Source organism: Bactrocera dorsalis, chromosome 2 (genome assembly GCF_023373825.1).
Source record: "Bactrocera dorsalis isolate Fly_Bdor chromosome 2, ASM2337382v1, whole genome shotgun sequence".
Taxonomy (NCBI): Eukaryota; Metazoa; Arthropoda; class Insecta; order Diptera; family Tephritidae; genus Bactrocera; species Bactrocera dorsalis.
This window is the reverse complement of record NC_064304.1, coordinates 94,372,495-94,386,755: the sequence shown is the minus strand read 5'-3', so window position 1 is coordinate 94,386,755 and position 14,261 is coordinate 94,372,495. Positions and strand designations below refer to the sequence as shown.

The following is a 14,261-nucleotide window of genomic DNA, read 5'->3' as shown; positions in this document are numbered from 1 at the left end:
CGACGACTCGTTGTGTGCGGTTCGTTAATTTCGTTTTTTGGGCATTCGGCGCGACACTGCGCCGAAAGTAATAGAAAGTGATCAACAAGCGATCTGCAGAGTGATTCAACGCATGACGCATGGGCAAAAATGTATAAACAGATAAATATCAACTCTTGAGCGTGTTTAAATGATTTTCAGAAGAAATTGAATTTATAAATAACAATAAAAAAATACGTTTTTTAGCAAAAGACTTTGATTAAACTAAGAAGTGATTTCATAATTCGCAAAATGGAAACAGTGAGCACAAAACCGATCAGCAACAAATCCTCCTTTTCCATCGCGAATATATTAGAGCGTAAAACACTGCCCACGCCGCAAACACCACCCGCCGCGCACAGTAACGCACTTAACAGTGAACACATGCCGTCGGTTGCGAAAATGATCAGTGCAACATCTTCATCCATAAGGAACACCACCACCAACAGCCTTGCACACACACTGCAGTCGCGTATCGGTGAACCGATTCCGCCAACAATCGCCAATCCCATCGCAGCAACAAACGGTTATTCGACGCTACCGCCGGATGCACAGTCCGCTTTCAAGAATCTGTTACTCAAGAGTGATCATAGCGCTGGCGGCACACCATTGTTGCCATCGTCGGGCGCATTGCGCTTTGAACCCGTCTACGATCACGCTTCGCTGATCTATCAACAGATGCTCAACATGCAGAAGAACTCGGCTTTATTTATGCCGCACATTCAGGCGGCGGCAGTGGCGGCTGCGGTAACACCGTCGGGTTATTGCGACCAATACAATCCCTTTTTGGAATGCGAAGGTGAGTGATAACCGACAGTTGCTGCTGTTAATTGTAGCAATTACTATTAGAAGTAATAAACTCAAAGCACTGTTCGCTTTGTAATAAAACCGAAAGCTCCTTAGCAATCAAAATGAAGAATTTAATCACAAATTGTAGAAAGAACGGTCAAACATAGTGTTCCAGAACTTTAAAATATAAGAGCGTTGCTTCAATGCTTGAATATTTCTCAATTTCATGCTATGCGAATGCATAATAAATTTGCTCCAATAAAGGACATGCCATATCTGATCCAATTTCAAGATATTGAAATTCGGAAAATACTTATAAGTTTGAAAATAACCTTTGTGAGACAAACTTTCACACCAGAGAAACACTCGACGATTTGTCTATGCCTGCTGAGTCGTCGCACTAGGTTCGAATCCAGATTGAACGGGGCAGTGCAACTCATCTCTAACTAATACACCTCGGCGGCCTCTATATGTATAAATTGCAGTAAAAAGTACCCGATAATTGTAAATAAAAGGCAAAATATTAATTATTCATAAATATTTATTCTATCGCTTTCAAAGAAATCCCCACTAGATGTAACACACTTATGCCAACGATTTTTTCAGTTCTCGAGACACTTTTCATAAGCACTTTTTGCGATGGCCTTCAGCTTCTTCAGCGAAATTTGTTTTATCTCTTCGACCGACTGAAAACGGGTTCCAGGGAGCGTCAATTTCAGTTTGACGAACAAGAGAAAAGCACACGAAGTAAAATCTGGTGAATATGGTGGTTGATTGATGGTCTTCATTGCGTTTTTTGGCTTTCAATTCGGTCAAAACCTTGACTCGATGCGATGGTGCACTATCATTATGTAAAATCCATGAATTGTTTTTCCACAATTCCGCCCGTGTTCGACGGATGTTCTCACGCAAACGCCTCAATACGGCCAAATAGAACTCCTTATTGACTGTCTGTCCCTCCGGAACAAATTCATGATGCACCAAACCACGAATATCGAAAAAATAATGAGCATCACCTTGATTTTTGAGCGCATTTGGCGTGTTTTTTTTTTGTTTCGCCTGTTTTTTCCCTCCATTCCGATGATTGTTCACTTCTGTGCATGTCAAACTCATAAACCCACGTCTCATCGGCAGTAATATTTAGTGCTCTACATTAATTCAAGCATGTCCACAGAAACTAGTTTACCGTACTCTTTCTGAAAAAAATTCATTTTTAATGGGACGAGTAGAGCAAGAACAGGTTTTATATCCAAACTATCCACCAAAATCATTGGAACGGACTCACGAGAGGTGTCAAACTTTCTTGTCATCTCTTTAATACTAACACTTGCCTGATAATTTTCAATCGTCACATTCTTCACTTTTTTAATGCTATATTTTCATCAGTTGCAGAGGTCGAAGGTCGTGCAGAACGAGGCATGTCTTCAACGATCTCTCGACCGTCTTTGAAGGCTTTGTACCACTCGTAAACTTGTGTTGTTGGTAAAACTGAATCACCGCAAGCCTTTTCCAACCTTCCCAACTATTCTGCATACGAAATTTTGTAAGAAATACAAAATTTTAAACAAATTCTTTGTTCGTTATTTGTATCCATTATAAAAATCGCAACACACTTCTCGAGTGTACAGACTTAAGCAGCAGCTGTAAACAAATTGATTGATAGATCGTGCTCATATTTAAAAGTAAAGAAGAAGAATTAAGGACAGTCTTACCAACTAGCAACCAGCAAATTACATTTTTTTGAAATATTATTTACCCGGGAAATTCAAATTACAAATTCAGAATGTATAGTATAAGTATATATTACATAAATTTTGACTTAAATTTTATAAATACGAATTAAACTGAATTTAAGTTCAGGAATACTGCTTCGGGCACTATGCTTATATTTTCATTTCCCGTGAAGTCCACCAGTCAAATACCATTTAAATTCTTTAGCCATTATGTATTGTATCTATACAAAACTTTACTCATACTGTTACCCTTGAAACACCATTTGTCTGGCATTAATTCTAATATTTCACTTCCTCTGCCAGCACAATAATGGCGTAAATAAAATTGCTGCTTCGTCATTAACGCCCAAATAAATTATTCAGTGGCATTAATTTAACATTAAAAATATTTTACGCAAATATTCGGTATCAATAAGGCGATCAATAACAATAGCTTATAATATTTTTAAATTAGTTAAAGCGTTCAGCACGTGTAGATATGTTTGCATCTGTAGATGTGTGTATGTATGTATATATCTAACCTGGTTAATAGCATTTTGACACAAGAAATCATACGATATTATTAGGCTCGACTAAGTTTCATGACTTTATCAATTTCTTGGACGATCCTTTATTCTATTGCCTAACTCATGGACGTGCCGTCATCAACGTAATACGATATGAAAATCATAATATTGGTATAGCAAGTACTTTATTGTACTGAATTCATATGAATTAGAAATTCTTTTTTAAGTCTCATATAACAATCTTCATTATAATATTTTATAGAAGTTTTATGTACCACTATGGACCGGCGTTCTAAGATGCTCAATAGAGATTCCATTTTTAGGATCGACCTCTTAACCTGACCTAACTCATATACATTTCTTCGAGGATTTAAAAGATTATCAAGAGGCTATATAGGATATAATATGGTCTTTGGTAGATGGTAGGTGGATGATGATATGCAACTGAAAATATACTTTTTATTCCATTTAAACAAAAAAAGGAACGTAAAAAAATTAAAAAATCAGCAACCCCAAAGCTATAAGACCCTTCACAGGTTCATTTTTTATAGCAAAAAATGGTAAACAAGGTCTTTATCTTGATTTCGATTAGTGAGTTCGAATGGCAGCTATATTCTATATGCTGTACAATATATTCGTAGATTATACCGTTGTCTTGGGCAGCAATTCAATTCAAATTTCGTGAATATGCAAGTATATTATTAATTTAAAAATTTTTCCGTACGACAACTTGATTTTGATCAAGATCTTCTTGAGGTGAGAAGGACTTTTAAAAATTTTCAGCTGAAAATATCAAAAACTATTATACTAGTTCACGTATATGCAAATGGATGCACGGACAGACGGACATGACTAAATTTACTAGATGACGCTGAGCATTTCCTTCTAGATCTTACAAACTTCGTCACAAACTTAACCATTTTCTTGGGTTTTTCAGTCTAATTTTCCTTATAATTGCATTATATGATAAAATAACAATTTTAATACAAAGAATATTGCGTTGAGAATTTAATTTTTAAATTATTTATTGATCGTTTGTTTTTATTATTTGATTATATTAACTATTGGTTACAGAAATATACATATACATATATAATTATATATTAAGAAAATTTATGGAATTAATTAATTAATACATTGTGCCTGATTTCAAAAACAAATAAATAACATATTTTAGCACATAAAATATTTTAACGAAAATTTGTTATTTTTATTTTCAAAAATATTTGCCAAAAACTCCACTTCCCCTTAAAAAATGGTTCCATTTAACTTGTGGCAGACATGCGTAGACATGACATCAACTGCAAATAATACCAAACTTCCGAAGGAGAATTTTATTGCAGGTTATAAATTTTATTGCTAATAGCTTGGAATATAACAAATTACTAATCGATATTGTATAATAATACGCTTATCAGTCAGATCGAAACTTAAAAAAACTATAATAACAAAAATGAAATTAAATAGAACAACAACAACAGCAACAATGAATTTGTATAGGTGCAAGCCAAATTAAAACGATATATATGTATATATATGCCTATACATATACATATGTATGTATATATAGATACAAATGCCTAATTGTATGTGCTGCTATTACTTATTAAACGATGTTTTGTTCGAGTGCACAGATAAGTCGAAGAAAAAAATAAGCAGCGCATGTGAGGTAGCGCGGAAGCAAGCGGGAAACATACTTCAGTTATACAATATTAATATATATTTGCGTTTTTGATTTGTTGAAAGATACTCTATTTTCGCTCAGCAATAAATAAAATTTGAACATATTAACAACAAAACGTTTCCGTTGTGTGTGTGGGTGTGCTTGTCCATGCGCCGCTTATCGGCTATTGCGAGTCCGTTGATGGACAGCACCTTATTAATCGCCATTAATAGCGCTTTTTATTTAAGAGATAAAACAGCCATTTCTTAAAACTTATTTTGTTTTCACATTGTTGTGTTAATTTCTCTTGATGAGTGCAAATATAGTGCTTCAAATTTTTGTACAGGGTATATTAAGTTTCTCTCAGAAGGAAACGTCGGAGACCTTATAATATATATATCTAATATATATGTATAAATGATCAGCTGACTCGGCTTAACGATATCTATCTGTCTATACTATATATACGCAAACAAATCTCTCAGTTGAGATATCCTTTTCTATTTTTCTCCCTAAAAAGCTGCTCATTTCTTTGAACCGCTGATATCGGTCTACAATAGGATATAGCTGCCATACAAACTGGCCAGTCAAAAGCAAGTTCTTGTAGGCAAGAATTTTTTATTTGACGAGATATTTCACGATATTTGGCATATATTATTATCCAAAACAACATCATCAACAACATCATATCGTTCAGATCGCACCACTAAAGCATATAGCTGCTTTACAAGCAGGCCGATATAAATCTATATATGCTGTATACATTTATATTTTTTCTTTTGTATAAGAAATCCACATGTGAAGGGTATTATACCATCGGTGGAGCCAAAGTTAACGTTTTTTCGTGTTTCATTTGTTTTTGTTGCAATTTTTTTGAAATTTAAACAGCATGATACATGATAAGGTAGTAATAATAAAATATGTACCCATCAAGACTATCAATCCTTGGGTGGGGAACCACAAAAATGATGTGTGTGATCACATTCAAACACACATGCACATACCATCCCATAAATATTTAACTTCTTCGCTTCACTACATACATACATAAGTATTACCCCTTCAAGTCTGCCACTTGAAAAGTGTTTAATCAAAGTTTGTTTTATTTGCTTGTGGGCCGAACTGGGACGAGAAATGCACCGTTGGTGGTAGTGGTGACACTTAGAGTAGAGCAGCATTTTTTAAGGACCAGGGAGAAAAATGAGATTAAATAGCAGTAATTTTTTACCTAATTGAAACAACAAAATTTGTGGAGAGTGTTGTGAATATGTTAAGAGTTATAGCTTTATGTTTTTGCTACAAAATCTCTAAAAGAAAAAGTTTTACAAATTGGATTTTATAAATTTTTTTAACACAACAATAATAAAAACATATTTTTAAAAATATTTACTTTTCGAACTGAGAATAATGTTTTTTCAGTAAAGCATACAGCTTGACTGTTTTACTTTTAAAATTTTACATTAATAAAATTTTTGAAGACGTAATAACGATGGCATTTCTCTTCCAACATATACTTACTCTGGCAACTCTTTTTAAGATATTTTTTAATATTTAGAGCCATATGGTATTTATTAAAAGTCTCGAATATATAAACATATTTTACAAGGCCTTTATTAAAATTAAAGTGGCAACTCTATAAAATAATTTATTTTAGTTAAGGCTGATTAAATATTTTTTTACCATCAATGGATATCTTTAAAATATTTATGTTATTTATATTTTTTCGGTGTATGTTTATATATCTACATATGTATGTATGTACATACACATATATGTAGTAGGTGACAACCATTCTACATAATATTGACCACAATTTGCGGGTTTCAATTATATATGGTATAATTGGGTATGATTTATATACATACATATGTATATATACAACAAATTATATAACTTAAGGGGTTATATAGAGTTAGAAGGCCGAAAAAGTGAATTTTCCACAATTTTTTCATTTGGCGAGAACACTTTTAAATTTATTGATCCAAAAATTTCTATACATATTATATTTCTCTAAAACAAAATCGATTTTTGACCAAAATTTTAACCTGAAGTTGTTTATAAAAAAATATTTACCGGTAAGAACAAATCTTCTGTTAATTACTTAAAAATATATTTAAGAAGCTCGTGTTAAAATTTGAGACTAATTGGCTCAGCCATTTTCGTCACCGACTATGAAAATACCATTTTGAGAAAAACGCGTTTAAAGTTTGGAATGCACTTCCAAGCACTCTGAAACGCTTTTTTAAATTTGCGTGCAACTTCGAAATATTTACGGAACGATATGAAGTTTTCTATGTTTATTCTTAAATATATGCATATTAAGAAAATAAATAAAAAAAATACATGTTTTGAAAATTCTAACTGTATACATACATATGTATAATCCCTTAAAAAAAAACTAAAATATCAATACTAAACATCGAATTCGAACATTTGATAATCCTACCATCCCTAGCACCCCATTCAATGCAGTTTCTTCGATATAAGTACTGTTATGGTTGCTGTCGTCGGTGCTTTTATCCGTCTTATGTGATTTAAGTGCCCCCCAAAAACTGCATTTAATGCGCCATCGAATGTCATTTGGCGCCAACACTTGACTTGGATCAAGCAGATAAGCAAATAGACGGGCCAACAGACAAACAAACATGCGGACAGACAGACCAAAAGTAAATTAATAAATAACCGTTTGAAGTTATAAACAAATACACAAAACATACACATTCACACATATTAATTCATACCAACAACATATGCATAGTGTTAATACATATATAAATATTTATATACATATCTTTAAAATGGATGATACCAATTGTAAAACAGTTGGCGCTTAACTGCAGCCGAATTTTGATGGCATTGGAGCCGCTGCTGACAGCAGTGCAAACAAACAATGCTCATTAATCAATTATAATCGATGTAAGTTGACAATGTCTGCGACTACCGTTGTGGGCAAAGCGTATACGAATATATGTAAGGGGATGTGCATAGCTATGCAATTAAAAGGCTACAAAATTGTATATTTTCAAATGAAAGTTAGTGTAGTAATTTTTTTTTTTTTTTTGTAAATCAATGCAATTGAGTAATTCATTGCTATTCTCACTGTTAATCTATTGGATATATCTTGGAGTTTTTTATTTCTTATCTCAAAGGGCTTCCATAGAATAAGAAATTTAAAAATATTGTGTACTGAGTTGTAATTTTCCTGTTATGGATCTCATTACATATGTACATACATATGTTTTTATTTGTTATGTAAGTTTATTGTAAGCGGTGTTATGGGGTATAGTTAAGCTTCTGGGTAAGCAGTTACAGTTGTAGCACGATACGCAATTTCTACACTTGTGTCCTTGCCGTGCACGCCGTGAGTAACCTTTGTGTAAGATGCGAAAATACGATGGAAGGGACAAGGAGACGAGTAGGTTCTTGTGGAATTTTCTGCAGCGGCCATTTAAAGGAGCGCAAATTTGGTTTGGTATTCATGGTGGGAGAAAGACTCAGTAGTCGAGTCCTGGCATTTACTCCGCAATCCACATCAGTGCAAAATATTTCAACATTGCGCTCATGCCCCAACGGAAGAGAAGGACGATATGACCAAAGACGCCTTTTATAAGCGACAGGTGCGCGCTTATGACACCTGCCCCCACCACGACGTAAAAAATGTGCTTTCCCCCAGGGTGGGGGAAAAAAGGCAATTTTCGTATAACAGTCGGAAAACTTAGCCTCCATGGGGAAACCTCTCCAAATGGGTTGAGGCTGATCAACTTCGTAGGGTCCCGAAACCTCGACTCGGATCATTATGTTGACGTCCGTCAACAAACACAGGGAAGGTAAGACGTCGAGAAACTACTATCACAATCGACAGTGAAATGGTTTTCTATCCGACTTGCGCTCTTGCTCTATGAAAGCACTCATCAGTAACTCGGTATAAGGGAACTGTGGAACGGCATTTGAAGCCCCTTACATACATCTCCAAGCGAAACCTTTGGTTTTCGTACAGATCGAAAGACCAGTAGGTACAATTAGGACTGTCGTGCCACAATGGAGAGAAATCAGACAACCTACCTAGCAATGTTGCGATCGACCACAACACTAGCGGGATGGGACAGATAACGAGAGTTGAAGAGGGAAGCGAGATGCATATACAGACATAAAAAGAAAGAGGCGAAAGAGGAAAGAGGTTTCAAGACCGGAGCATACTCTTTTAGGACCCAAAGTGTTGATCTATGTAGTGCATACTAAAGTTATAGAGGAAAAACTTCTACAGGCTGCTGAACGGTACTGAAAGTGTAACAACCCCTATGCCGCTATGTCTGAACTTGGTATCCCCGCAAAGCTAATGCGGCAACACCAAAAGCTCCGTAACGTTCGATACCAAAGCGAGGTTTCAGACAAGAGCACTCCTTATCGTGTGACTTCTTCAACCTATTGCTGGTCAAAATATTTGGAACTTGAAATTATTTTATTTTATTTTTTTGCTGTACTGTAATCTAACATAGTGTATTAAATTTCGCTTTCGTGCAAATAACTTATACCTGAAATGTGACAGTTTAATATCAGCAATATAACAAATATAAGCAAACAATATAAAATTGTATATAAAAAAACTTCACTTAATGCACAACAATCCCGCGTAATGCGTCTAATATTCGTGTCTACATTTCCCTTTATCAAATCATGTGCTTTCCATATTTTTGGAATTACAGATAGCGTTCAGTTCAGAAATATTTTAAGAGCTTAGTTGGGCATTTTGTTCTCACTGTCAAATAAAAGCTGGTGACTCTTCGAAATAGGCAATCACGCGCTAATGAACTTTCAACAAATATTCATTGCATGTTTCATGTAATATAATTAAATACCAAAAACCGACATTGAACGTTGAATTTATTTCGTGCATCTTTTTTCTACCATCTAATACGCCCACACACAGAGGAGGCTTTCCATTATTTGTATATGTGTACATTTATTATACATATGCATATCACAATTCTCTATAACGTTTATTGATATTTGTTATCTATAATTTGCTGTTTGCGCCATTTATTGCGCGATACCGTTAAACCAAAAAACCTACTGTAAATGATAGCAATTATGGCAGTAATTGGCTTTTTATTGCTGTACTCGTACACAATCATTTTGTTGCTTGTGCAATGGCGATAACTGCGGGAGTCCCATACTAGAGCGAGCGAGAGAGAAAACAACAACGCTATGGTAAGATAAGGGTGAATTAATATGAGTTTGGTTGTGTGTGCTTGCCATTGGTATTGCCTATACATTACGGTACTTCTTCACTCAAGCAGGTTTTTGTTGCTTTATTTATGGCCGTCGAACACCAATCAAATGTTACCATGTAAAAAGGAAAAATGTCCAAAGCAGGGTGACACGTAAGAAATGTTATTATTTATCATTTATTGTTAAATTTTATATTTATACGAGTATATAAATAATTTTGTTAATTAATTTTCTTAATTTATTTCAGTTTATATCTATGTATGAATTGATAAAAATACTCTTGAATTTTTTATTTATAGGGTTCCCTGGCAATGCTGCCGCTGCTGCTCTCTACTGTAATGCTGCCTATCCCGGCTTTTATATGCCCAATTTTGGTGTTAAACGTAAGGGCGGTCAAATACGGTTCACATCGCAACAAACGAAAAATCTTGAGAATCGCTTCGCTAGCTCAAAATACCTGTCACCTGAAGAACGGCGGCACCTTGCGCTTCAGCTTAAGCTATCCGATCGCCAGGTGAAGACTTGGTTTCAAAATCGACGTGCCAAATGGCGTCGCTCCAATCAAACTAAACGAACATCGCCCTCACACATTTTGAGTCAAGCGCTGAGCGGTAGTAGTGGCAGGGCTGTTGGTAGCAGCAGCAGCTCGAGCGGTGCTATGCCGCACTCTAGTAGCATTGGCAGTGATTGCGTTCAAATCGATAGCAGTCGTGATTTGCTTTCAGAGGAGGAAGACGATGAAGATATCGATGATGTTGAAGACAGCGATGAAGAGAAGGAGAAGATAAGGAGGAGTGAATAGCAATAAAATGTTGGGTGGATAAATTAGGGGGATTGCGTTTAGTTTTTTATTCCTAAATTTAAGTGTTATAAAGTTCTATATTTATTTTATGACTTAAGTAATGTAATTAAATTGATATAAATTATTACTTTGATTTATAAAAAATGTGTGGTGAATAAAAAAATAAAGTTGTGTATATGATTTTGATTTTTTTATAGTCACATGTTTACCCACTATGCATTTATATTTCCGAAGCATGACGAAGTGTGCAAAATTTAAAATAAATTATTATTATTCATTTTCAGAACATTGAGATTTCTAATATACTAGTAAAAAAGTTAATTCTAAAACAATTTATGATTACGTGGGATCTGAGATAGGGAAAAGGAAGAGGAGGACGTAGTAGAATTTTTAAATGTTAAAAATGCTTTATTTAGACTTCAACAACTTCAAAACTACGAGCCTTATAGAAAAAATTCATATGGTAATATTGCACGTATTAAAAAGACCTATAACTTTTGTATGTATGTATACTTTTTACAGATAACCTAAGAATTTATGTGAAAATTTCAAATAATAAAGTTTTTGGATTTTTTATTTATATCGTGTGCAAAAAATTTTTTGGTTCGCGAAATTTGGTGGAAACTTACCTTCTTCTGCACCACATTGTATTTTTTATGGAAAATATATTTTTTTCTTATATTGACGTTATATAAAAACGCTAATTTTCAATAAAAAAAAGTCTCAAGTCAAAATATCAATTTTTTATAAAGTCTGTAGGCTTTATATTTGCTAAAGTCTCTGCTTTCTGTTGGAATATAAAAAATATATGCATTACTATGGTAAATTTTCTCAAAATATGTATGATACAGCCATGTTCGCCCAAGAATGAAAACATTTTTCAAATCCGTTTAGTAGTTACAGAGGCTCTTCAATTCAAACAAACAAATGTTTCCTCTTCACAATATTAGTATAGATATAGATAATCTGTAACTTACCCGCAAGCGCTTTATTCTTCTTTCCTCTCAAAGTCTTCTACGAGTTTAAAAGCAATTAATGAGCACTTTTTATTCTGCTTTAAATGACATCATTTGCTTTGATTTTTATTTGCTATTTAGATGTATATATATGTACATATATAATATACATAAGTATCTATATATTTTATATATTATATACTGTATTTAGTTTAGCAGAGAAATGCATAAATCTTTTCGAACATGTCAATTCTTTAATTGTTTATATTTATACATTTGTAATTCGGTAGCTACTTTTAATTACACAAGTTATTGTTGTTGTGGGCCATTTTTATCGCTATGATTAATCATCCATATTTATTGTTGCCTTAGTTGGTTGTTGGAGTAATACATAGTTTTTGGAATTTGTAGCGGTAGTGAAAATAGGTTACTGTAGTATATATGTATATGTATATATATGTTTTTTAATTTCAACAATTAATTATTTTTGAGTTTGCATTGTGATTAAATCTTTGAGTTCTAACCGTTTCTTTTATTTCCCACAATTAAATTACATTTCGCTTTTTGTCGAAAAAAAATTATTTTAAATAATTTACCATGCAACTTTGTAATGGCTCTAGAGACTGTATAACATCGTAGAATGTATAGTATATTGAATTTAGTGTTCATTTATTAGTTTATTATTTAATTATTTACTACTTAATGCAAATATTGATTATTAAGTTATTAAATTTATTTTCTTCACAACTTAGTTGATTTCATCTGTTCTTAAGGCGCATAAATAAAATCAATAATAATTACATTAAAATCCGTTTCCTATCGTATATGGACTATTACTTTCAGAAGCGTGTACATTAGAGCGGGTCGATTTACAGGGAGCCAAAAAACGGGGAATATTCTACAGATAATTCTGAACGTCTTTGCTTAAGAGACTATGCGTCTAAAACCGGTTTCGGGTCAGCAATTTTTAAGGCGAAGTTTTTTAGGGTTTATGTATAAAATTTTTTTAGTTTTTGAGATATCCGAATGAAATTTAATACGAAGGCTTATTTTAATAATCTATTTATCATTCGTCAGAATCGGCTAGATCGGAAAACTATATCACATTTCTCCCATACAGCCGATGATTCAGATTTTTGAAATTTCGCCTTAAAAATCGCTGACTCGAAACCAGTTTTAGATCTATAATCCCTTAGGCAAAGTTGTTCAGAATGATCTGTAGAACATTTCGCGTATACGCGATTTTATAAAGAAAACCGACCCGCTCTTCCGTACATATATATGTATATGTACATAAAACATAAAATGTACATATATGTAAGAAATCCCAAAGCAATATTTATTTCTTTTAATTGTATATGTTTTTTCTTAGTGAAAGTAGTGAAAATGGCATAATACGAGTATGAAGAAGAAACCACATTTTTTCTCTTATCCAAAATTCATTCGACGCGATGTCGATTTCGGCCGAAAAGGATGACGATTAATTTGAATATTTACTCTGGTATGAAGCCAAATTTATTAATGAAACAACGTTATTTGTTAACAATTCTTGAATAAGCTAGCACCGGAAATAATATTTATAGAAAATTAATCGTCTATCTCTTCCTAGGCTCGGTATAATTTTGGAAATACTCAGATTTGATGCTACGAATATTTTTTCCGGATGTGTAATAAAAATGGAGAGGAATAAAAAAATAAGAAAGCCCGTAAGCCGTCGTGATGCAATCTAAATTATTAATTAATTTAAAAAGTCGTCATATCAATTAAAAATTCTCATAAAAAAAATATTTCTTTCGAGACTCCTTCAAGAATTTTGGTGGAGCAGCAGAGAGAGCTTTGCTAAAACGCAAAACTGTTGTGGAAATATCATTCCCAACACATTAATTTAAATTTATTGAATTTTCCGAAATGTAAAATTTTAATTTTTGCTCAAACATTGCTTTATAGGATATTTTTTTCAAAGAATTGCTACTTTTATTTTGAGTTTATTATTTTTCTACTGATTCACGGGCAGTAAGACATAAATAAATATTAAAAAAGATGGTTTTGAGCTTTGAATGGCAGTTATTAAAGGTAAAACAAAATTTTTTACGAATAATGAAGTTTTAATATCTATACACATATACATACGTACATTAAGGTGTTTCATTTAATTTTTTTTTTTTTGTTTCTTCGCGAATACATGAAAATTTTTGTTTTTTATGTAGAAAAAAATGCTCTCAACATTTTAGCTGATATTAGAAACACGTAAAAAATCAAAAAGTAAGTATCTAAAGTCAAAACTAAAGACTAAAATTATCAGAAATTTTTTTTTTCAACATAAAAATAAAACTTTCATGTGTCCGCGAAAAAGCAAAAAAAATTTAAATGAAACACCTTAATGTACATAAGTCCAAACTAAGAACTAAGCATTTCCATATAACGATAGACCAATTTTGTTATTGTTAACTGTCAGTGTAGCCAACTATTACAATTTTATTGTGTTGCTGTAATTCAACGAGCTATTTTTGCTAAAGCGAAAACTTTCAGACTCTGACTATAAATATACATATTTATGTGTGTGTG

General features: G+C 33.1%; 1 protein-coding gene across 1 annotated transcript; it reads left to right on the top strand.

Moving 5' to 3' along the window:
• Positions 1-10,920, top strand: LOC105230978 (hematopoietically-expressed homeobox protein Hhex). The gene is made up of 2 exons (XM_019991972.3): positions 1-817; positions 10,238-10,920. The coding sequence occupies exons 1-2, from the start codon at positions 271-273 to the stop codon at positions 10,738-10,740; spliced, it is 1,050 nt and encodes a 349-aa protein (XP_019847531.2). The 5' UTR covers positions 1-270; the 3' UTR covers positions 10,741-10,920.
• Positions 10,921-14,261: the final 3,341 nt, after the last annotated feature.

Coding starts and splice junctions, on each gene's coding strand:
- LOC105230978 (XM_019991972.3), top strand. CDS start 271: ATGGAAACAGTGAGCACAAAACCGATCAGCAACAAATCCTCCTTTTCC. Junction 818..10,237: donor TCCCTTTTTGGAATGCGAAG/GTGAGTGATAAC, acceptor TTTTATTTATAG/GGTTCCCTGGCAATGCTGCC.